The sequence below is a fragment of the Pseudorasbora parva genome, chromosome 14 (assembly GCF_024679245.1).
Source record: "Pseudorasbora parva isolate DD20220531a chromosome 14, ASM2467924v1, whole genome shotgun sequence".
Lineage (NCBI taxonomy): Eukaryota > Metazoa > Chordata > Actinopteri > Cypriniformes > Gobionidae > Pseudorasbora > Pseudorasbora parva.
Genome location: NC_090185.1, coordinates 31,375,170 through 31,401,309, shown reverse-complemented (window position 1 = coordinate 31,401,309; position 26,140 = coordinate 31,375,170). Strand labels below are relative to the sequence as shown.

Here is a 26,140-nt window from a genome sequence, read left to right as displayed (position 1 = left end):
TTTTTCCACGAGACTTTGTGGGTAATTCATACTTCACCTTGACCATTTATTTTTAAATCTAACGATTTTAAAAACCTTAATATTTATTCAAAAGCGAAACGTGATAAAAACAGGCCTACAGGACATGGAGCCGATAAATGCTCCTCTGCCGCCATCTATCGGTTTTTATTTTAAAATAAGTGTTTTGTATCAAATGCTGTTTCCTCAATCTGGAAACGGTCGGTTTAACAAATGGGGAAAATCGCAGAAGGATGAACAAATATGCTCGAACGACATGAGGATAAATAATTAATGAACTAATGTGTTTACTAATTTTAGTAAACTATTTAACTTTCAGCTTTCAAATTCGGTCATTTTTTCGAAATGCGAGCAATCAGTTTCGTTTTGGCGCTCTATAGTATAAAGTGGCCTGACAGATCGAACTTGGAAAGAGCTTACATAAAACAGCATAAGAACAATCATGTCACATAACGTCAAATTTACCTCAGAAAAGCCATTAAATTCTCATAAACTCGTGAGTCAGCTAGAAAATAACTACATAAAGAAGCATATTATAAGGCAGGCGTGTCAACGCATGACAAAATTAAAACTATAAAATGTTTATTCTTTTGTGGTCCAATTCAACCCACTAAAATGTAAATCTAGCCAATAAAAATTAAAAAAATGTCTCCCTCTCCAGACTCTGCACTGATGTACCTCATGGGATAAGAATAATTCAGAGACTTCAAACCAGAAAACAACGTCCTTTAACAGGGAGAAAAAAAGGTGAATGCTGAGAGAATCTGTGTAAAATAATAAGAAACTGTCCTTAATATTTTTTATTATTATTTTGGAGTCATTTTGCATTAATTCTGTTTCTAAAAGCATTAAGGCACCATTGTTTTCACTATCATATTTTATTGCTTATCTGAAGAAGCATGAATGTTTCCTGCATCTTGTAGTTGGTTCAAAAGATCATAATTTTCATGTTTATAAAAAGTCTGGTGAAAATAATGTACAAGCATTCACTGTATAAAAAAAACAATAATTTAGCACTAGCTGCTTGTGTATACAAAGTTTATAAAAGTTATAAAATGTTAAATAGTTAAACTTAATATGCATCCCAACATCTAAAGTCTGTAACATCAGATCTGGGTTGATTTTGCTGTCAAACATCCAGTTGTTAACAAGGACCGAAAGTCAAATTAAAAACAGTCTATTTAAATCTGTTTGGATCAAAACAGAAACACTGACCATGAAACAAACTTCTCTCTGACCAAGCAGAAGTTAAAGGAACGCTCCACTTTTTCAAGAGTTAAACAGTTTTTACCGTTTTTAAATCCATTCAGCTGATCTCTGGATCTGGCAGTAGTACTTTTAGCTTAGCTTAGCATAGAATCTGATTAGACCGAATCTGATTATCTCCCTCAAAAAAATTACCAAAGATTTTAAATTTTTACTAAGACAAATTTACTAATAGGAAGTTTGCGTATTTTCAGGCACTGTGTAATATCATTGCGCCGCTGCTCCCATACGGCAGCAAAGTTCCTTGATTATTACGCAAGATTGAGAGAAAAGTTCCTAGCCATATCGGAAATCACAACTTTTCATTTTCCGTTGGTCTCAGTACGCACTGTAACTACAGAAGAGTCACGTTTTAAATAGGAAAAATATCTAAACAAATTTTTGAGGGCGATGCTAACGGTCTAATCTGATTCAATAATCTATGCTACGCTATGCTAAAAGTGCTACCGCTAGATCCGGAGATCGGCTGAATAGATTCAAAAACAGTAAACCTTAACAGTCTAACTTTAGGGGAGCCTGTTTTCAAAAAAGTTGAGAGTTCCTTTAAGTGTTAAAAACCTGTACAATTATTACCATCTAACATAATTATAAGAGCAGAAGCATCATGTAACATTCAAAAGTGCCATCTTTACTATATAAAAGCAACGCAAACATGCCTCCTAAATCTATTGTTTTAAATATGAAGTACTCTTAAAGGATCTTGTGGATGAATTTGCACTTCAGCATCCCAGAAGTCTTTATCATGTCATCCTTTTGCAGAACTTTCGATTTGGAAGCTGAATTTTAAGGCCACATTCAGATTTCGTGTCCTGTGTGCAACATGATCTACAACAATTAACACCACTTAACACAAATGGAGAGTGGGTCAAATTTAGAGTCCAGTAGGCCTGAAGGTCTTTGAATGCGGAGATGTTTGTTTGTGCCTCAGTCTGCGCTCGTCTTGCTGGAGATCCAGTTTAAGTAGTTTGTGACACGTGTGTAAACGCCAGGTTTGTCTTTCTTCCCGCATCCGTCACCCCAGCTGGTTAAGCCCATCAAAGTCATTCTGCCATTCTTCTTACACACGAGAGGACCGCCCGAATCTCCCTGAAGAAAGACCAGGAGAAACGGATCAGACAAGATGCACAAATCATTTCACACACCATTTAGGAGGACTAGTAGGGGGGTGCCATACTGACAAAAAATATCTCAATATTTTTCAGGATTTATTGTTAACAATAATTAGATTAATTAGATTAATTAGATATGTTATTGTGTAGAAATTATCTTTATCTTTTCCAATAAATTTAAATGGACTTTTATCTTTTATGAGCTTTTTATTTTTATGAGCTTAAATATATATATATATATATATATATATATATATATATATATATATATATATATATATATATATATATATATATATTTATTTATTTATTTTTAAAAAAAATTTTACCTTTATAAAGTTTTAAACCTAATGAATTGTATGCAATATCTTTAGTGCCAATTTTAACATTTAATCAATAAATTCAACCATAAAATTGAGACACAATAGGGCTGTTATCAATCAAATATAATCAAAATCAATCAAATGAATCTTTGCACTGCAGAGGAAACCCAGAAACTCGTCTGAAGTGGATTTAGATAATTTACACACTGTTTACTGTGATCAGAGAGACATTAATGAGTTTAGCCTTCTGTTAATAATGCACAAATAATGTTTTGATGTTTTAAACATAAAACATTGAATATTGATATTTGTAATTAATTACAAAATGTAAAGATACTTTAAATGTGTAATTAAAACCGCCAGTAGGTGGAAGTGAGTCTCTGGCAATGAGTCAATAATTCATTCAACCGATTAATTTAAACAGCTGAATCATTCATGAACAAAGCTTTTGACTCTCTTAATGAGTGAGTCGTTGAATCATTCGTTCAAACAGCAGATTCATTCTAGCCTAGAAAACTAGACGCACCCTAGCAGCAGCAAATCTATTCTGCCCGCGAGTGTCGTCTAGCAACTCTCAATACCCTTCTGAGGTGTATACGCCAAACTCTGGTCAGGCCAATCACATCGTGTATAGAGTCGGTGGGCGGGGCCATAATGACGACGGCCGAGTTGCGTTTACGTGCTTCTCGTAAACACAGAAACTGGCGAACGGCGGTCTTTCGAATCAGCTTTGACCGCGACCCTGGAAGACTTGGAGTTAAGCTTTTCTCTGAGAAAAGAACAAAGAACGGCACTGAAGTCATTCTTAAAAAGGGAAGATGTGTTCGGAGTTTTGCCGACCGGATACGGCGAATGTTTAACCTATCAACGAGCTCTGTTTCATCTTCGTTGCTCTGGTTGGTTGTAGCGCTATCCTATCGCGTGCAGAGGAAGTTTGAAAGACAACCGTTTATCCCGCCCCTCGGATTGAGCTGTCAATGAGTTTCCAGACCAAACATCTTGATGTGGGTCTGGCTTGTCAGACTAGATTCATTCAGGAAAGAAGCACTTGATTCTCTTGAATCATTGGCTGCATCCGAAAAACTAGACAGCTGACTTTTTGCCCCGCTGCCTTATCAGACCATGACTTGTATGGCAGCGTTTGTGCAAGAAGGCACTTCACGAAACTAATTTCGTACAGACTTCTAAGGTAGTGTAAAATTTTAATGATCTACAGCAAAATAGAGAGAGCTTTGGTGAGATCTAAACAAATATTGTGAAACAGCTAATTCATTCAGGAACAAAGCATTTGACTCTCTTATTGAGTGAGTCATTGAATCATTGATTCAACTGATTTGTTCATTCATTAACGAAACACCGCTGTGTGTTGCTTAGAGACACAAACAGTCCTGTGGCTTTGTTTGAAACTATTTTCACTGGTGAAATAAAGCAAAAACAGTCACTGAATATGAAATAAACACATTTTGTTTATTAAACTATTGTATAAAATCATTATCACATTTGTAATCTGCCGATATTTGGAGAAAAAACTGCACTCATGTGATATTAACTATATTAAATTATATAAATATAAAAGGCATAGAGAGGTAATTTTGCCCTTATCTTGAATATTGAGGGCATTATAAATTAATTTTAATAGAGTAAATCACGCAGTGACCTATTGGACTAAATCACATAGTGAATGCGGGTTTGTCTTTATCAAGTGAGGGACAATTTGATAATGTCAGATCACACATCATTAAAACAACATGCATGACATTATCATAGACAATATATATCGCACACCCCTAATGAATATCATGTGCTGGATGTGGCGTCACCTTGCAGGTGTCGTCCAGGCCGCGCGTGTCTCCGGCACACAACATGTTTGAGGTGACCTGATGGCCGGACAGCTTCTCCGGGACACACCGAGTCTGAGGCCACAGACGCACCATACCACGCTTGATTCTCTCAGAGATAAACGAAGAAACTGAGAGAGAACAACAGAAGGAAAACAGTGTTATAATTGTCTTTTTTTCAGTTACAGTAATAGAACCAGCACTACATCAGATACAGTATTAACTTTAAGACTAAGATTTGTGATGTATATGTGATGTGATAATTCAATAAAAGCTTTTTTTGGACTTACAAGGAAGTTTTGAGTTCTGATATTTTTATAGTACAATGTGAAAAGACATGCATGAACCCTTTAATGCATTAACAAACAATACGCAAAACATATGTTACAGTATTTACTAATCTTTGCTACCGTTAGTTTATTCAAATACAACTGTTTGTTGTTAGTCAGCAGATCTATTAAATAAAATTAGATCTACTAGTGACCAAAAGTCAAATGTTCGATTAAACCATCAAAATATAAGAACAAATATTTACCAATAATTAAATATTTATTCTTTTTTTAAATATGACAGAAGAACACTAAACATGGTAAATGTATTTATCTGACTAAATAACTAAAAAGGCAAACCACAGCTACAAAAAATGCATTGAAAAATAATGCATCGACTACAACACAATCAGATATTAATATTTCTTTGGTTCTGTCTTGTTTTTGCATGCGTTCATAATTCCTTTGCGTGTCAGCCTGACCAAAAAGCACGTCCACAATTTGTCATGTTTCATTGCATTATAATCACAAATAAATCGATCAATGATTCGGATCACGTGTCAAACTGCTGAAATCACGTGACATTGGCGATCCGAGTCATTGATCGAATCACAAGCACTTTTGTACACAAACAAAGGAAGAGAAGACAATGCTAAATAATGTCGCAATTTTTGTTATTTTTGGACCAAAATGTATTTTCGATTCTTCAAGAGATTCTAATCAACCAACTGATGTCACATATGGACTACTTTGATGATGTTTTTATTCCCTTTCTGGACATGGACAGTAAAGTGTGCATACACTTAGATACGCTCTCGGACTAAATATAAAATATCTTAAACTGTGTTCTGAAGATGAACGGAGGTCTTACGGGTGAGGAACGACATTAGGGTGAGTCATTAATTACATCAATTTCATTTTTGGGTGAACTAACCCTTTAATTATGTGTGCAGTGTTGCTTCTCAAGTAAATGTATCCTGTACAAAAAGTCAAAATAGACAGATTAAAATGTATTACGTTATTTCTTGCAGTGAGATGTGTAACTGTGGCAGACAGTGAATCTTACATTCTTCCTCTTTCCCGTATCCAGAGATCTCGCACTCCTTCCAACCCGGAAAAACCAGGTTAGGATCTGGTAAACATGCGGGCAGGACTTCAGGAGAGTGGATCGCACAGATGCCAAACTCACTCTTCAACCTGAGCAGAGCTGAAGACAAAAAGTCAAAAACACTTACAGTTGAAATTAACTATTTAAAACCTTATGATATACACTCAGCAAAAGGATTATTAGGAACACTTTACAAATAATGTGTTTGACGCCCTTTTGCCTTCAGAACTGCCTTAATTCTACGAGGCATTGATTCAACAAGGTGCTGAAAGCATTCTTTAGAAATGTTGCCCATATTGATAGGAGAGCATCTTGCAGTTGATGGAGATTTGTGGGATGCACATCCAGGGCAGGAAGCTCCCGTTCCACCACATCCCAAAGATGCTCTATTGGGGGCCATTTTAGTACAGTGAACTCATTGTCACTTTCAAGAAACCAATTTGAAATGATTCAAGCTTTGTGACATGGTGCATTATCCTGCTGGAAGTAGCCATCAGAGGATGAGTACATATTGGTCATAAAGGGATGGACATGGTCAGAAACAATGCTCAGGTAGGTCGTGGCATTTAAACGATGCCCAATTGGCACTAAGGGGCCTAAAGTGTGCCAAGAAAACATCCCCCACACCATTACACCACCACCAGCCTGCACAGTGGTAACAAGACATGATGGATCCATGTTCTCGTTCTCATGGCAAATTCTGACTCTACCATCTGAATGTCTCAACAGAAATCGAGACTCATCAGACCAGGCAACATTTTTCCAGTCTTCAACTGTCCAATTTTGGTGAGCTTGTGCAAATTGTAGCCTCTTTTTCCTATTTGTAGTGGAGATGAGTGGTACCCGGTGGGGTCTTCTGCTGTTGTAGCCCATTTGCCTCAAGGTTGTGTGTGTTGTGGCTTCACAAATGCTTTGCTGCATACCTCGGTTGTAAAGAGTGGTTATTTCAGTCAAAGTTGCTCTTCTATCAGCTTGAATCAGTCGGCCCATTCTCCTCTGACCTCTAGCATTAACAAGGCATTTTTGCCCACAGGACTGCTGCATACTGGATGTTTTCCCCTTTTCACACCATTCTTTGTAAACCCTAGAAATGGTCGTGTGTGAAAATCCCAGTGACTGAGCAGATTGTGAAATACTCAGACCGGCCCGTCTGGCACCAACAGCCATGCCACGCTCAAAATTGCTTAAATCACCTTTCTTTCCCATTCTGACATTCAGTTTGGAGTTCAGGAGATTGTCTTGACCAGGACCACACCCCTAAACGCATTGAAGCAACTGCCATGTGATTGGTTGATTAGATAATTGCAATAATGAGAAATTGAACAGGTGTTCCTAAGTGAGTGTATGATATAATAGAGTGTGTACTACTGTTTCTTATATTCCAATGTATGTTTCAAAACTCTTACCGACCCCAAACTTTTGAAAAAACAAAACAATACAAATTAACAAAATAAATAAAAATATATAACGTCGTAAAGTAAGATAAAATATATAGAAATATGATAAATTGATGGAAACCCTAAAAAGCACTTGATTGGTCTGACACTCATGCTTTTAAAAACTTGAGTCAATGTCACAATAAACAGTGCTTTTCTAAACCATTGAAGTTTCCACCGTCTGATGATGACCATCTTAATAATCATTAGGAAAATGAGAATGTTTGTGGGAGTCTCACCGATGTCATTGTCAAAATTATAGTCGTGTTTGTACTGCTCATGAATCCAGTATTTCTCCACATCGAAGATCTGCTCGCTGCTGGAGTTCTGGCGCCTGAAGGTTCGACCCAGAACCACCCGAAGACGCTTCTCCTCAAATCTGAACACAGACCACAGAAGTCAAACACCGAAAACACACACTGCAAAAAATATTTAAACGTCTTTAAAATACAGGGTATCTGCAAGGTTTTTAAATCACATTTAAAGGTGAAGTGTGTAGTATTAATAAACATCTACTGACGGAAATGCAATATGATATACATAAATATGTTTTCAGTGGTGTAGCCGTTTCTATCTACACACACCTTGTGTGTAAGGTCCCCTTACAGTGAAATCGCCATTTTGCGCCGCCATGTTTCTACAGTAGCCCTAAACGGACAAACTTCTCTACAGAGCGCTAGCTACTCTCTACTGTCTCAGACGACGTTTTTGTCCTGCGTCAGCCACCGTAGCTTCTCCATGTGCTTCGAAAGGGAGAGGTAAGCGGTAGGAGATGCCATTCCCACAATGGACACGATTTTGCCTTTTTATGCTTTTATTTGGTGAGTGATTTTTTTATGAGTGATTGTATTTGGTGCTTTTCGTGCATTCACGAATTTGAGGCGAATTCCTATCAGATGCCCGAGTTGAAAAAACTGAACTTTGACATCTGTTCACACCGCGTTAATCAGGAGCCTGCTTGCTGTGATAAACTAATGGCAAGTCAATAGCGGACGAGAAACCACACGTAATTTAAACATAATGTTATTGTAGAATGTTAATGTAGTAAAGACTTTTGCAGGCAAGAATGTAGTTGTTTAAAGCTCTAATCTGTGGTTTATTTATAAAGAGTGCCTATTTTGAAATTATATCTTAATTTTTCGGAGTTGGGAGATCCAGTCGATCAGTGGGCGCTCAGTGCATCATTAATCCCCGGCAAGAGCAGCCTTACCTCGGCTAGTGCTTCTGACGTTTTCCGCTAGCTCTGATGTCTCGGTAGTAGTTAAACATGAGATATAATTCGTCTTGTGTTGATCTAACGGGCAATCTTTGGTCTCATGAATCTATAATTTGCTTCCTGCCAAGTCGTCAGAATGTATTAGGATACACATTTTTGGTAGTTTTAGCATTTTTAATTTTTAAAATTTGTATTATGTTTACTGAAGCATTTTTTGTGTATTCGTGGTTTAAGTGCAACAAAAGTCCTTGGACCACTTCGATGAACACAACATTTTTTTAACTCTTTTCCGCCAAACGTGGAATTTTTTGTTATTTGTGAGAGAACGCTTCCCTGCCAAACACGGAATGTTCCGTGTTTCCGTGTTTTCACTTTCAGACGCTATTTCGCATCTTCTGAATGAGCACAGAACAGTGTTGCCAACTTAGCAGCATTGTCTCTTTATATTTAGCGACTTTCTGATGCGATTGGCGATTGTACATTCGCTTCTTAGCCACCAGTTATCATTTATAACACTACAGGCATGAAAATATGGGTCTAACTTCACATTGGTCTGAACAAATAAAATTATATATAAGACTATTTAAGGACCTGCAGAGACCCTGATATGAATCCCACTTTTTCAAATAAAAATGTCTTTAAGGTATTTTGGTGTTAGGTATTAAGTTACTTCCAAATTGGACGTGTGAAACATTTCAAGCGATAAACAATAATAGTGATTCAGCACTTGACAGCAATGAAAATGACACAAACACACCCATGACACAGGGGGAGCGGACACACACCTCTCGGAGCGAGTCTCGTAGAAGCAGTGCGCAGCGGAGAGGATCCAGCAGGAGTCGATGAGGACGCCGCCGCACAGGAAGGAGTAGGATTGGGCGCGTGGCTGATACACAGTGATGGCGGCCTGCCACGGCTGCTCTCGGATATCGCTGACCTGACCATGACGAATCCTGAACGTGGGCAGAGAGTTTGAAGGAACTTCGATGCGCTGACCGCAGGAACCTGAGCGGGAGAGATGGAGGAATGGGTCGGAAAATGCATAGGCCACATACACACTGCAGGTAATTTCAGTTTAATCTTAATCTGTACACACACAGAGAAGTAATTTACGATCTGCAAGATAATGGTTAAAGTAATAATCACAATTTTTTAGCTCAATAAATAAAATTGTTTCATTTTTCATCTTTTCATTTAAGAAATTAACAAAAACCTAAAAAAAAAAAAAATTACATTAGATTAGCGTTATAGCAATGTTAAAATAACATTGGGGAATGTTAAAGTAACGTTAGAATAACATTCTACAAACCTAAATCTAACGTTCTGGGAACATTAGAGCAATGTTAAAATAACATTGGGGGAACGTTAAAGTAACGTTAGAATAACATTCTACAAACATAAAACTAACCTGGGAACATTAGAATAATGTTACAGCAATGATAAAATAACATTGGGGAACATTAAACTAACGTTAGACTACAAACCTAAAATAACATTCTGGGAACATTAGAATAATGTTAGAGCAATGATAAAATAACATTGGGGAACATTAAACTAACGTTAGACTACAAACCTAAAATAACATTCTGGGAACATTAGAATAATGTTACAGCAATGATAAAATAACATTGGGGAACATTAAACTAACGTTAGACTACAAACCTAAAATAACATTCTGGGAACATTAGAATAATGTTAGAGCAATGATAAAATAACATTGGGCAATGTTAAAGTAACGTTAGTATAACATTCTACAAACCTAAATCTATCCTTCTGGAAACATTAGTATAACATTAGAGCAATAATTCCAAATTATTGTAATGTTTTTCTATTAAAACAAAAAAAATACTGTAATGTAGCACAGACACTCCTTGTCTTTATAAAATGTACTAGTAGTTCTCTTTTAGTGTCTCACCTTGATTGTTGGTGGTTACATGGGCTCGTGGTCCGAGCATTCTCCTCGCTGTGAAGGGAAAACACACACAGTTGAAACATTCACTGATGCTCCAGAAGGAAACGACGCATTAAGCCGGGGGTGAAAACTTTCGAATTTGAAGATCAAGGTAAACTGTACTTAATTTGTCTTCCAGGAAACATCCAAGTATCTTCTGTTGCTTCCGGAGGGCAATACTAAATGAAAGTATTTAATATTTAAATTAAACTTTGGACATCCTTATCCTGAAGTTTTCACCCCCGACTCTTAATGTATTGTGTTCCTTCTGGAGCATCAGTGAATGTGTGAACCTTTTTTTAATAGTTATGTTTGAGTCCCTCAATCGTCCTCATATCTCAGAATCATACAGACACTGCTGGACAGGGTTCAAATATGCAGAAGATGCTGGAAAACTGAAGAATGTGCAGGACCTGGAGGATTTTTCTGAGCAACGTTGGTCAGTTTAAAAACCAAAACAAACACAGCCGTAGAACATCAGGGAACAACACACACACTCACTCACTCACTCACTCACAGAGGTGTCAAAAGTACTCGCATTCATTACTCAAGTGGAAGTATAGATACTAGGGTTTAAAAATACTTCTGTAGAAGTTGAAGTATCAACTCAAGCTTTTTACTTAAGTAAAAGTGTAAAAGTACTGGTTTCAAAACTACTTAAAGTATAAAAGTAAAAGTAATGTAAGGAAAAAAATGCCATTAAAGACAAAAGCTTAGGCCACACCACAGGGGCATATAGCGCACTACCCCACCTCCTCAAAAACATTTTTCTAAAGGCCATAATGACTATAATGTTATATTAAAATGTTAATGTTGAAAAATTTGGGAGGCACTGGCTACCTGTTTCAGCCACATATATACCCATTGAAAATGAATGCATTTTAGTACAATGGAAATATACATGTGTACTGCTGAGCATTAACATGTGTTTCCTGAAGCGGAAGATATGATGACTAGTTGCCTATAAGTAATGTTATCAATAACCTTTATTGGAATGTAAATGTAGGCTACATGTGTGATCAGTGTTGCCAGATTGGGTCGACACTTTAGAGCCCTACGGGCCCTGACTTTTTTTACACCCCTAACCTCATACCCACTGTCGGCCACCGACTGCTTGATTGTCACTTTAAAAAAAAAAAAAAAAAAAAAAATTATCCAAACATTTTTCTAAATTAACTTTAATAAAGAAACTAAACGAAATATAACTACTTGGACATTAAAAAAAAAAGATGAACTATTTTAATGACTGCAGGAGTGTGTCATAGGATTGTGCAGGGCTCAAAGCTCAACAAAACCAGCCCACTCCCCCGGAAAAAAAAAAACACGGCCAAAACTTTAACTACAAAAATAATGTGATGACATTTTATTGAATAAGCCACTTTAAGTGCAAACAGTGCCCAATATAAGAGTTCAGAAAAAGCACATAATTAACAGGCATTTCATACGTTAAAACACACCACCTGGGGCGTAGCCATCTTTTCAGGAGTGAGGGGGACAGAAATGTCGTAATACCAAGTTTTTTTTTTTGGGACCAATATAATTTATCGCATCTCTTGCTTTTAATTTGGTAAGATATCAAATACACTGCTGAACAATAACCTCTAATATCTATAATATTTTTCTCCTATATTTTATGCCAATTTTTTATGCCAATTTTACAAACACTTGTGCATTATTAAGTCTCCATAGATTTAACCAGCTGTTCTCTATGTGAAAATATAGTAAAGTGTAATTTATTCCTGAATTTATCATCATTCAGTGTCACATGATCTTTCACTGATCATTCTCATATGAGCATTTGATGATCAACACACAGTTATGATTATTATCAGTTGTGCTGCTCATGGTGCTGCTTAATATTTGTGGAAGCTATCTAAACATTTGTGGTACAATTAAAAAAAGAGAGAAATTAATACTTTTATTGATCAGACATGCATTCAATTGATCACAAGTGATATTTTTTATATTATAAAAGATAATACTTTATTTATTAAATGCAAATAAAAGCAGTCAATTGAACTTTCTATTCATCAAAGAATCCTGAAAAATAAAATGTATCATGGTTTCCACAACATTTTTAAGCAGCACAACTGCTTTCAACACAGATAATCATGTTTCTTGATTACAAAATCCTCATATGAGAATGATCAGTGAAGGATCATGTGACACTGAAGACTGGAGTAATGATGATAAATTCAGCTTTGATCGCAGGAATAAATTACTATTCACATAGGAAAAAAAGCTGTTTTAATTTGTAATAATATTTCACAATATTACTGTTTAACTATTTTTGATTAAATAAATGCAGCCGTGGTGAGCAGAAGATAGCCTACTAAACATTAAAAAAGCTGCATTATTTATGTGATACTTTATTGTCAATAAATAGGCTACATTGAGATGGCTTGAAAAAAACACATAAAGCACATATTGTCGCAATTGTCTGATTGTCGTCGTCACGTTTCATTTCTCATAACGATTGTTTTCCTTCAGCTCCAGCGTGACTGGATATTACTTCTACGAAATAGCTTTTGGACAGCGCCCTCCTCATATTTAGATGCGAATAAAATGGCAGGTCATGCATAGATAAATTTTTGTCTCTGAATTTAAATCTTGATGTATTCACATTGGTCTATGTAAATACATTTGACCGTGACGCTTGAAGCGCGCTATCAACCGAGATTAGAGAAGGCTGTTTTTAGCGTCCCTGTTAATTTGCCCGCCGCCGCGCAGGGTAACACCGGTTCGAATCCCGCTCGGAGCGGGTCGATTAGAATCGGTGAGACCCAGTAAAAGTGCGGGGGACGAAAATACATTGTATTAAAAGTGAAGGGGACACGTCCCGCCCGTCCCCCGTCCCCCGTCCCCCGTCCCCCGTCCCCCGCATAATCTACGCCCATTCACACCACTGCCACAATGCGTAATTCATTGATACTGTACAATAATCCGCCGACAAAAAAATAACAACAATGCGCTTAGCTTTGCTCTGACAAAACTACAGTACACTTGTGAAGTTCATAGAACATGCACTTAGCCCTGTCAAAACTAATTCATCATTGATTCAAACCTCTTTCAGCAGCTGTTGGGGTTGCTAAGTTAGTTGCAGATGTCCTGAGTGATTTACAGGAATCATGATTATATTTATAAAGAGTCTTCGAGTCACAGGTGTAATCCACGTTTGAGAGTTGGTTCACTCTCCCACTCCTTACTGTAGAAACGGCGTGTGTATATATATACCGTATGTACCAGTAGCCTATGCCACTTTAGCATAGCGATCACTTGAATATGTAGTACATCTACGACGAGTTATCCCGCTAAAAACCTGGCTGTCTTGAATGAGCGCGTCTGCTGCTGATTGACTGAAAGTGCGTGCTCGTCCGCTGGAACCCGCCCAATCTGGCAACACCGTGTGTGATTTGTGCTTTGAGTCATGTGCAAGCGTGATGGATCGCGTAGTAACCAATAGGGTGTTGGAATGGTATATGTTTACACTTCTCATCCAACCACAATCAAATTCACACTATCCGGATGACGCGATTTATCTGCATAGATTTTTTTTTTAAACAAGATGAAATGAAAGAGGAGTAACGAGGCTATTTTTAAAAAGTAAGGAGTAGAAAGTACAGATAATTGCGTGAAAATGTAAGGAGTAGAAGTAAAAAGTAGGCAGAAAAATAATTACTCCAGTAAAGTATAGATACCCCAAATTTCTACTTAAGTAAGGTAACGAAGTATTTGTACTTCGTTACTTGACACCTCTGCTCACTCACTCACTCACTGACTCACTCACTCACTGACTCACTCACTCACTGACTCACTCACTCACTCACTCACTCACTCACTCACTCACTCACTCACTCACACACACTCACTCACTCACTCACTCACTCACTCACTCACTCACTCACTCACTCACTCACTCAATTCAATTCAATTCAATTCAATTCAATTGTGCTTTATTGGCATGACATACATGGGTACATTTTGCCAAAGCATTTCACAAAGCAAAACAGAAACATACATCAAACATATTCACATTTATATTTATATATACACATAATAAGCAATACATATTTTATTAATCAGGATGTGTTCACTCAGTACATCTCAATTTGTGGCATTTATAGATATGCTGTGCTATATAAGTGGAAGCAGGTCCTTCACCGAGTAAGACCTTCAGTTTTTCGTGATGGTGTAGTGACTGGAAGTCAGGGATAAAGTGTTGTATTTGCCCATCCAGTGAGTCTCTTAGGGCGGTGTATTTATCACAGTGGAGGAGGAAGTGTGCCTCTGTCTCCACTGCTCCTGATCTACACTCTCTACAGATACGCTCTTCTGTGGGCAGCCATGTCTTCTTATGCCGCCCTCTTTCTATGGCCAGTGTGTGGTCACTCAGCCTGTACTTCGTTAATAACGCTCTGTGTGTTGTGTTTCTGACTGAGATGAGATAGTTAGCCAGACTGTACTCTCTGTTTAGTCCCAGATAACATTGGAGACGGCTTTCACTCACTCACTCACTCACTCACTCACTCACTCACTCACTCACTCACTCACTCACTACATATAGTCTACTATACAGTATATTGTATACAGTATGTGTATATGTAACTGTATATATGTATATATTGTCACTGGCCTCACTGTTTTAATTGTTCCAGCTATCCAGCCGCTAAACACTTCCACAATCAACTCCACGAAGGTGCATTTTATGAAGTTTAATCATGAAAAGTACCTTCGTGGAGTTGATTGTGGAAGTGTTTAGCGGCTGGATAGCTGGAACAATTAAAACAGTGAGGCCAGTGACAGTGAAAAGATATTGCATTTCAAAGGGCTCTAATAGGCATGATGAAGCTGGATGTCTGCAACCACATGGAGCACCTTGCACAACTCAAGCACTCAAGAAATATGGCCTACTTCCTCTTTTAAACAGGAAGCCATAAGAAAACCAAGGGAAACTCAGAAATAAGTATCAAAATAAAAGTCCTTGTATAAACCAAAGTTTTAAAGTCCAGCACACTCCCCGTCTGGGGTATGTAAAGACCCCACTGTAACTATTACTAATATTTTAGGGAGAGTAAAGTAGAACCACTTCTGATATAGGGCGAATAAAGGTTTTCTGCATGCCTTCTCTGATAAATTTCAGCTCCACTTTCCTCACAAGACCATCTTTGCTAGGTAGTGTTTTTGCAATTACAGCCATAGGCCACTGGTTTCTCTTGGCTTGATCATCTTTCATTAGCACAATATCGCCTTCCTTCAGACAAGGCTTCTTGTCTTGCCACTTCTGCCTACTCTGTAGAGTGGTAAGATACTCACGGCGCCATCTTGTCCAGAATGTTTCTGCAAGATTTTGCACTCTTTTCCACTCGGCCTTGAAAAGATCTTCATCTGTAAACTCGCCAAGTGGCGGAGGGCTTGAACAGGTTTTCTGGGTCAGAAGAATAGCAGGGGTAAGTATCAAAGGACATTCAGGATCTGAAGATACTGGTACGAGAGGGCGTGCATTAATGATAGCAGATACTTCAGCCATGAGGGTTACAAGAACTTCGTGAGTGAGATGAAGGGACTTTCTTTCAAGCAACATACAGTCAAGAATACGTCGGGCTATACCCACCATCCTTTCCCACGCACCTCCCATATGTGATGCATGGGGAGGGTTGAATATCCATGTACAAGCATGTTCTTGTAGATACTTCTGAAGATCAGAACCTGAAGTTTCTTTATTCATCTTGAGCTCTTGAACTGCTCCGAGAAAATTTGTGCCACAATCAGAGCGTATCTGCTTAGCAGGTCCCCTTATTGCAAAAAAACGTCGCAGAGCATTAATGAATCTGCTTGAGCTCAATGTCTCTACAACTTCAAGGTGCACCGCTCTTGTGCACATACATGAGAAAATGACTGCCCATCTCTTGGAATTGGAGCAGCCTCCTCTGGTGCGACGAGAAACAACCTGCCATGGTCCGAATACATCGACTCCTACATATGTAAAGGGTGGAGCCACTTGAAGTCTTTCTGCAGGCAAGTCTGCCATCTGTTGAAGCTCTGTAGGATGACGCAGCTTTCTACATGTCACACACTTGTTAAGTAGACTTCCAATGCATTTTTTGGCACTCATCAACCAATACCCTGCTGCTCGTATTGCTCCCTCAGTAAAATGCCTTCCTTGATGCTTGATTGCTTGATGGTAATGTCGAACAAGCAAGGTTGCTACATGATGTTTCCCAGGAATGATCACAGGATTGCATTCTTCCTTCTCAAGACCTGCCTGAGTAATACGACCTCCAACACGCAGAAGACCTTTGTCATCCAGAACAGGATGAAGATTCCGTATACTACTTTTAGGTGAGAGATTGCTTCCTGCTTTTAGATCACTTAGCTCTTCAGGATAGGCTACATTTTGAACGCTCTTTAGAATAACAATCCTGGCTTTTTCCAACTCCTCAACTGTGGGACTGATACTACAGAGATGCCATCCACTACATCTCGACTCTTTTGATAAATGGGAAAATGACTGGGAAATGTGGCTTAAATGAGCAATCGCTTTGATTAACTTACTCAAACTGGAGAAGCGTTCAAAACGCTCAGGAGTCAGGAACTGCTTAGGTACTGAAGTTAAACATGAAATCACTTGTGGTCGGATTTCTGGATCTAGTTCAAGATCAACAAGATCATAAGTCTCTTGAGGCAAGGCATTCAAAGGTGGAGAGTTCGAAAGGAAGTCTGGCCCTGTAAGCCAAGTTGTGCTACTGAGATAGTCAGCTGATACAGATCTTGACCCATGATCTGCAGGATTGGCATCTGATGGAACATAGTTCCATTGAATAGGAGTAGAGGACTGAAGAATTCGTTGGATTCTGTTGTTCACATACACATAAAAGCGTTTTGTTCGATTATGAATATATCCAAGAACAACCTTACTGTCTGTGTAGAACTGAATACTGTTGAACTGCAAGCCTATTTCTTCTACAACCATGTCTGCGATCTCAACTGCTAAAACTGCTGCACAGAGTTCTAATCTTGGAACAGTCAGATCTGGCCGTGGTGCCAACTTTGTTTTCCCAAATACAAAGCCAGTATCTATTTGGCCATCTTGAGATATGGATCGTAGATAAGCTACGGCTGCAACCGCTTTCACAGATGCATCTGCAAATATACACAATTCTCTTGTCTGAACCTCTGAAGTAGGAAAAGATGAGTAAGTGCGTGGTATCTTTAGATCTTGTAGGTTTTGTAAGGAGTTCCTCCATCTGATCCATTCTGGCTTTAGGTCATCTGGTAATGGAGAATCCCAGTCTTCAGCCTGCATTGAGAGTTCCCGAAGCAACAGCCTTCCTTTGATGGTAACAGGAGCAATAAAACCACATGGATCATATAGGCTGTTTACGGTTGACAGTACACCTCGCCGGGTGTATGGCTTCTGATCATCAATACCTTTGAAAGTGAATGTATCTGTTGCCAAGCTCCATAACACTCCTAGGCTACGCTGGACTGGGGTATCTTCAAAGAAGAGGTCAACATTCTTGATATCCACAGCCCGATCATCAGGGTGAAATGCCTCAATCACTGCAGGTCGATTAGAGATTATTTTATGTAGCCTAAGGTTGGCTACTGCAAGCATGTCTTGAGTTTGCTTCAGAACACTAATTGCTGCCGTTTCAGTGGGGAAGGATTTCAGAGCATCATCAACATAGAAATCACGTTCAACAAACTCTTTCACTTCACTGTTGAAGTTCTTCTCTTCTTCTTTGACTGTTCTATGCAAACCATATATGGCAACAGCTGGAGAAGGACGATTGCCAAACACATGAACACACATTCTGTGCTCCATTATTTCTTTACCTGGGTCATTGTCCTGATACCAGAGGAAGCGCAGAAAATCTCTGTGATCTTTTTTGACTATAAAACAGTGGAACATATGCTGAATGTCAGCGGTAATCGCCACCGGCTCCCTACGAAATCTTAGCAACACTCCCAGGAGGTTATTGTTGAGGTCTGGCCCCTTAAGTAGGACATCCTTCAATGAGACTCCATCATAAGGTGCACTGGAGTCAAAGACCACACGGATCTTGTTTGGTTTCTGCGGATGATAGACACCAAACAAAGGAAGATACCAGCACTCTTGGTCTTTCTTGAGTGGGGGAGCAATTTCTGCATGTCCGTTAGCAAACATGTTCTTCATAAACTCGAGAAAATGAGCTTTCATCTGAGGATGTTTATCCAAAGTATGACGAAGTGAGGAAAGACGTTTGTAAGCATACTCTTTGTTATTTGGAAGCCGCCTTCTGGGAACGTGAAACGGCAAAGGAGCCACCCAGCCATTGGATTCATCCTGGTAGAACTCTTTGTCCATTATGCGTAGAAACCTGTCATCATCCACTGACAGTGCAAGCTGGTGATCTCTGGATGTACGAACAAAGATTGATTGGCCTAGCTTCTCGCTTATACATGTTGCTAAAGCACTTACAGCTTTTGATGTGAGCTGTTCTTGATACTGAGGCTTGGCACCATAATGGTCTTTTACATGGAACTGACTTTCGCAAGGCCAGAAACAACTGGGCCGACCACTTTCAAGAATGGGAGTCTTGAAAACATCTACATGAGCAGGTCGATGAGCTCCTCCAAGACACACATCTCCAATAACCACCCATCCAAGATCTAACTTTTGAGCAAATGGAGCGTTGTGCGGACCATTAATCTGTTGACGGACCTTATGGACCCTAATAAGGTCCCTTCCAAGAAGAAGAAGAATGTTAGCATCTGGGTCGAGGTCTGGTATTTCATCTGCAATATCTCTAAGGTGACTGAAATTACATGCTGCATCTGGGGTAGGAATTTCAGAACGAATGTTAGGAATCTGATTGCACTCTAGCAATGTAGGAAGTTGAAGGCTTACTCTTTTATCCAATGACTCCACAATGTAGCCACTTGCTCTCCTTCCGGTGGTCTCTTTTAATCCAGCACATGTCTTGAGTGAATACGGAAAAGAAGATCCTTTGATTTGAAACTCTTCAAAGAATTCTGTTCTTGCCAATGAGCGGTTGCTCTGTTCATCCAGAATTGCATACATTCTTCTGGATTCTACTTCATTACCCACAGGATAAACATTAACCAAACAAATCTTGGAACACGCTCTGGCACTCATTCCAGCTCCACACACTTCAGTACACTTTGATGTTACCTCTTGGTTGGTTAATTCACTTTCCTCCCCGCCATCTTCTATGACAGGAGAGATGGTTTTCCTCCAAGGTGCTGGACCAGGATGTAGAGCTGACATATGACGATTACTATTACACTCCGTGCAATAGATCTCAGCTTTGCAGTTTTTTGCTATATGATCTATAGAGGAGCAGCACCTGAAGCATACTGAATGTTCCTTAAGAAACTGTTTGCGATCTTCAAGACTTTTCGCTCTAAAGCCTCTGCATCTTTTCAATGGATGAGGCTTGTCATGGATGATACAGTAACGATGAGGATCAACAGTCCGTATCCAGTCCGTAGCATCTCTCGTCTCAGACATGTTAACTTGGGTTTTATGAACAGCTATAGAAGCTTGCCTGAATTTATCTGATCTTTCTCTTCTTTCTTGTGGTGCTGAAGGAAAAATGGTAAAACTTGGATCGGTTCTTGTTTTTGCTTCTGAACGAATAAAGTCAGAAAACACAGAAAATGGTGGGAAGGCCACAAGATGCTCTCTCTTGTACTTTGATCCAAACGAAATCCATTTTTCTTGGATATTATAAGGAAGTTTTCCTACAATCGGGCTCAATCCATGAGCGGTGTCAAGATAGGACAACCCAGGAAGATAGCCATCCAGCTTTGCTGCCTCTAGCTCTGCAAGCAGATCTCCAAAATCACGCAGTCTATACAGATCTCTACCCGATATTTTAGGGAAGCTTTCCAATTTGAAGAAGAGAGCCCTTTCAATTGCCTCTGATGAGCCATACATTTCCTCTAGCCTCTCCCAAGCCATTTGTAGACCTATAAAAGGGTGCCTGATATTAACTGATTTTATTCTTCGAACCTGTTCAGCTGATTCTCTTCCAAGATATTTGATGAGCAAATCCATCTCTTCCTCTGGCTTAAGGTCAAGGGTCTGCAATGGTAGTTTTAAAAGATGATCGCCAAGCCCAATAATTTATTGGTTTATCATCAAAAGAATTCAATCCAGAAGTTACCAACTGACTGCGTGCAAGGAATTTAGCCAGGCTATAGGTGTCTGACATGTGCTCAGGATTACCTTGTGAATTACGGCGGCTAGAAGCTTGCTGTCTTACATAGTCTGCAGTACGTTGGACGCTGAGCTCTTTGGAAAACTCTGATGCCGATACATGATCTACTTCTGTGAAGGCTGCTGCTAGAATATCTGCTTCGGCTATGGCTGCATCTTTTTCTTTCTCTTCCTGCAATGCCTCTAGAGTTGCTTGAAGCCGGGCTTGTTCCACTTTAATCTCAATTTCTTTCTTTGAATGAGCTGCTCTTGCCTTGGCTGCCTCTGCCTTTGCACGAGCTTTCATGATGGCTAAACTAGCCGTAGAACTTCTAGATAAGGTAGAAGATTGTGAGTTGGAGCAAGCATCATCACTTTCTTTTTGCATGCAATGGTGCAGCGATGATTTAGATTCTCTTGAAGACATCGCTGTGCAGGCTTACAAGCAGAGATATTCCCTTATCTCTGATAGATGCAGTTGTTAGACAGACATCCTGTCCATCTTTCCAATTTGCTGCTTATCTTTTCACTGTCACTGGCCTCACTGTTTTAATTGTTCCAGCTATCCAGCCGCTAAACACTTCCACAATCAACTCCACGAAGGTGCATTTTATGAAGTTTAATCATGAAAAGTACCTTCGTGGAGTTGATTGTGGAAGTGTTTAGCGGCTGGATAGCTGGAACAATTAAAACAGTGAGGCCAGTGACAGTGAAAAGATATTGCATTTCAAAGGGCTCTAATAGGCATGATGAAGCTGGATGTCTGCAACCATATGGAGCACCTTGCACAACTCAAGCACTCAAGAAATATGGCCTACTTCCTCTTTTAAACAGGAAGCCATAAGAAAACCAAGGGAAACTCAGAAATAAGTATCAAAATAAAAGTCCTTGTATAAACCAAAGTTTTAAAGTCCAGCACATATATATTTCAAATATATTTCAAACTTCTCTGCACAAAAATATTGGAAATTATACAAATGCAAACCCCTGTTTTTTTTTGTTGTTGTTGTTGTTTTTTGGGTGAACTAACCCTTTAAGACTAATCATTCAGCCGCATCACGTGATCTGTACTGATCTTGCAGACTTACGGCACTTGGGGACGCCACAGAGCTCCCAGGTCAGATTTGAACCTTTATAGACGTGACACCAGGGGCCGCGTTCATTGTCCGGGTTCCTGTGTGTGAGAGTTAGAGTTTGACCGAATTTTTTTTTTTGCTTTGAGAATGACAAGGCAGTGTTTTTACCACACTCAAAGGTTGTTAAGAGTTGTTGTTGGGCCTAGTCATTGAATTTATGATACTCAACGATACTCCAAAACATTACCATTTACAATACACAACCTTTAATAACTGCAGTACGATAAAATGCACAAATGTTTAATAAGTACTTACATTTGTTACTAATAAGATAATAAACTTACTAATACTAATAATAAACCATAATAATAACAACAATATTTTGATTATAGGTAGGTTTTTTTTACACAAATGTAAATTTCTTGCTGCTTGAACTTATCATGTTTGTTTGTTATTTTGAGGTTTATAAGAGGTTAAAAAGTGTGAAGTGTTACGAATACATTACAAAACTGTTTTAGTAATCAAAAAGCATTTCTAATTAATTGAAATCGTGAAACTTATACAATTTAACAACACTTTATTCAAATGTTAACAAAAATGACATATTTAGGGCCCTATGAAATCTGTTTTATTTGATCCCAAATTACATTTTTTTTCTCCATTTTTCTGGATTCTGCTTTTTGGGACTACATTTTAATGGTAAAATAAAATTTTAGTAATCAAAAATAATGTGTAATTAATTGAAATCCTGTTACTTACACAATTTAATAACAATTTATTAAAAGATTAACAATAATTGGCACGTGAACTATTTTTATTGATTTTTTTTAATTCTTTATTTAGCTTTTCATAAAAAGGGACACATTCATTACAGTCACAATATTCTACTTTAAGTGTCAAACAAAACCTCACCCTGCCCTCATTCGTAAATGTTGTAAGTCATACATATTGTACTCAAAGAAACTTAATGTGTATGTGATTGAATGCGTAAATAAAGTAAATATATGAATATATAAGCAAAAGAAGAAAAAGAAAAAATAAATGAATGAAAAATGTTGCAGCATTTCTAATTGAATTGAACTTCTAATTCGCTGTACCTGCAGAAGTTGTGGCTGCCGAGTCCCATCTTTCTGGCGTCTGATCTCCATGCGTTGTAGATCTTATGAGACACTGCGGGTGAATCCCACGGCAGACACTTCAAACCGCGGCGTGTGACGGATTTCGTTCCTCTGTAGGGCCGACCTGATCTCGGCACACACTCTAGATAGGGGTCTGACATTAAAGGGATAGTTTGCTTTAAAATGAAAATTCAGTCATCCTTTACTCACCCTCAAGTTGTTTCAAACCTGTGTGAATTTCTTTCTTCAGCTGAACACAAGGGAAGATATTTTGAAGAATGTCGGTAGCCAAACAGTTAACTGGAGCCATTGACTTCCATAGTATTTTTTTTTCCTACTATGGACGTCAATGGCTCCAGTTAACTGTTTGGCTACTGACATTCTTAAAAATTTCTTCCCTTGTGTTCAGCCGAAGAAAGAAATTCACACAGGTTTGAAACAACTTGAGGGTGAGTAAAGGATGACTGAATTTTCATTTTAAAGTGAACTATCGCTTTAAACACAGGACACCACATTAGAACACACTACATGCGGTATGAATGTTTGTGTCTGTGCGTGTGCTGAATGATCGTACCTGTGATGCAGGTCGGCACAGAGCAGAACTCCAATGAGAGCTGAGCCTTTTTATAAACATAACACCAGGGTTTAGTGTCTCCATCTGGATTCCTAAAAAAATAAAACACCCAACACACTATTATCACACAATACACAATGCAGCTAAATGCACAAAAACAATACTCCATTTTACTTTAAAAGCATGGTGACATCAATTTGTAAATTGCACGGAAGAGCAATATGATGAAATACAAACCTGATTCCAAAAAAAATGTGAATAAAAACAGAATGCAATGATGTGAAAGTTTCACATTTCAATATAATATTTTATTAAGAATACAACATAGATTACATATCTAATGTTTAAACTGATCAAATGTATAATTTTAAGGGAAAAATAATGGCATCAACACATCTCAAAAAATTTGGGACAAGGCCATGTTTACCACGGTGTGGCAAGCCCTCTTCTTTTTATAACAGTCTGCAAACGTTTGGGGACTGAGGAGACAAGTTGCTCAAGTTTAGGAATAGGAATGTTGTCTCATTTTTGTCTAATACAGGCTTCTAGTTGCTTAACTGTCTTATGTCTTCTTTGTCGCACCTTCCTCTTTATGATGCGACAAATGTTTTCTATGGGTGAAAGATCTGGACTGCAGGTTGGCCATTTCAGTACCCGGATCCTTCTTCTACGCAGCCATGATGTTGTAATTGATACAGTATGTGGTCTGGCATTGTGTTGGAAAATGCAAGGTCTTCCCTAAAAGAGACGATGTCTGGATGGGAGCATATGTTGTTCTAGAACTTGGATATACCTTTCAGCACTGATTGTCCCTTTCCAGATGTGTAAGCTGCCCATGCCACACGCACTCATGCAACCCCATACCATCAGAGATGCAGGCTTCTGAACTGAGCGCTGATAAAAAATTAAGTTGTCCTTGTCCTCTTTAGTCCGGGTGGCATGGCGTCCCAGTTTTCCAAAAATAACTTTACATTTTGATTTGTCTTACCACAGAACAGTTTTCCAATTTGCCACAGTCCATTTTAAATGAGTCTTGGCCCAGAGAAAACGCCTGCCCTTCTGGATCATGTTCAGATATGGCTTCTTTTTTGACCTGTAGAGTTTTAGACGGCTATACGGCAAATGGCATGGTGGATTGTGTTCGCCGACAATGTTTTCTGGAAGTATTCCTGAGCCCATGTTTTGATTTCCATTACAGCAGCATTCCTGTGATGCAGTGCTGTCTAAGGGCCCGAATATCACCGGCATCCAGTATGGTTTTCCGGCCTCAACCCTTACACACAGAGATTATTTCAGATTCTCTGAATCTTTGGATGATATTATGCACTGTAGATGATAGTTTTCAAACTCTTTGCAATTTTTCTCTGATATTTCTCCACTATTTTTCACCGCAGGATTGGGGAATTTGTTGATCCTCTGCCCATCTTGACTCCTGAGAGACACTACCACTCTGAGAGGCTCTTTTTATACCCAATCATGTTGCCAAATGACTTAATAAGTTGAAAAAAGTAGCATCCTCCAGCTGTTCCTTATATGTACATTTAACTTTTCCATCCTCTTATTGCTACCTGTCCCAACTTTTTAGGAATATCTAGCTCCCATGAAATCAAAAATGAGCCTATATTTGGCACGACATTTCATGTCTCATGATGTCTTTAATCTCTCACTTTCAACATTTGATATGTATTCTATATTCTATTGTGAATAAAGTATAAGTTTATGAGATTTGTAAATTCTTGCATTCTTTTTTTATTCACAAGTTGTACAGTGTCCCAACGTTTTTGAAATCGGGTTTGTACATCAATGCTTGGCGAATAATGTCATGCATGAATGAGTCTGGAAGGCTGGAAGAGGAAGAGCATGTGCACCTGCAGTGGTTGTGGTTGCCCAGTCCCAGTGTGTTGGCCTCCGGTCTCCTGGCAGTAAACTTCTTTCTTCGGAGTGAACTGGAATTCCAGTTGACACACTCCAGTCCTGACATGCTCATGCTCCAGTTGCCCCGGTAACCTAACCCCTGACCCCTCACACAATGCTCACCTGTGTCTAAAAGAAGCAAGGAAGAAATTAGCTACAAGACACTAATAAAAGATGATTATTGAGTTAGGAATGTTTATATGCACTGATTTCCTTTTAAAGCACATAAACATATCTGATGTCAACTTAAACGTACGTATGTGTATGTGGCTAGTAAAAAACATGAGGCTGATTCTATTAATATGACTAGCACATTATATAAAGAATTTACTGTAAGAAAAAAATACATTTCATGTAGAAGATCGAGATGTGTTTAATGAATGATTTACACAGAATATAATTCAGGTTGTGTTTCATATTTAAGATCCTAAGAGAATCTAAATGCGGGTGACAGCGACTCGTAGTACTAAAAATGGCGAGTAATAACTAAAAAAATTAGTAAGTTACTCTAGCTATACTAATTGTACTAGCAACTAATAATACAAAAAATGTAAGTTATACTAATTTTAATACTAATTAACAATACTAGAAACAGTAAGTTATACTAATTATAAACATAGTAAGTTATACAAGCTATACAAATTTTACTAGTAGCCTAACTAACAATCCTAAAATAGTGTTACACTAATTTTACTATTAACCAACTATATTAAAATTAGT

At 38.4% G+C, this 26,140-nt stretch overlaps 1 protein-coding gene across 2 annotated transcripts in view; it reads right to left on the bottom strand.

Moving 5' to 3' along the window:
• Nucleotides 1-316: 316 nt before the first annotated feature.
• Nucleotides 317-26,140, bottom strand: part of LOC137040542 (tissue-type plasminogen activator-like) — a 36,131-nt gene continuing 10,307 nt past the window's right edge. For both annotated transcript variants that reach the window (XM_067416243.1, XM_067416244.1), the window contains exons 6-15: nt 25,375-25,549; nt 23,507-23,598; nt 22,912-23,086; nt 21,827-21,912; nt 10,499-10,546; nt 9,369-9,588; nt 7,607-7,746; nt 5,890-6,030; nt 4,537-4,685; nt 317-2,370 (exon numbers count right to left, since the gene is read on the bottom strand). In XM_067416243.1, the coding sequence (XP_067272344.1) occupies nt 2,209-2,370; nt 4,537-4,685; nt 5,890-6,030; nt 7,607-7,746; nt 9,369-9,588; nt 10,499-10,546; nt 21,827-21,912; nt 22,912-23,086; nt 23,507-23,598; nt 25,375-25,549 (1,388 nt within the window). In that variant the 3' untranslated portion in view covers nt 317-2,208. The remainder of the gene's footprint in view (nt 2,371-4,536; nt 4,686-5,889; nt 6,031-7,606; nt 7,747-9,368; nt 9,589-10,498; nt 10,547-21,826; nt 21,913-22,911; nt 23,087-23,506; nt 23,599-25,374; nt 25,550-26,140) is intronic.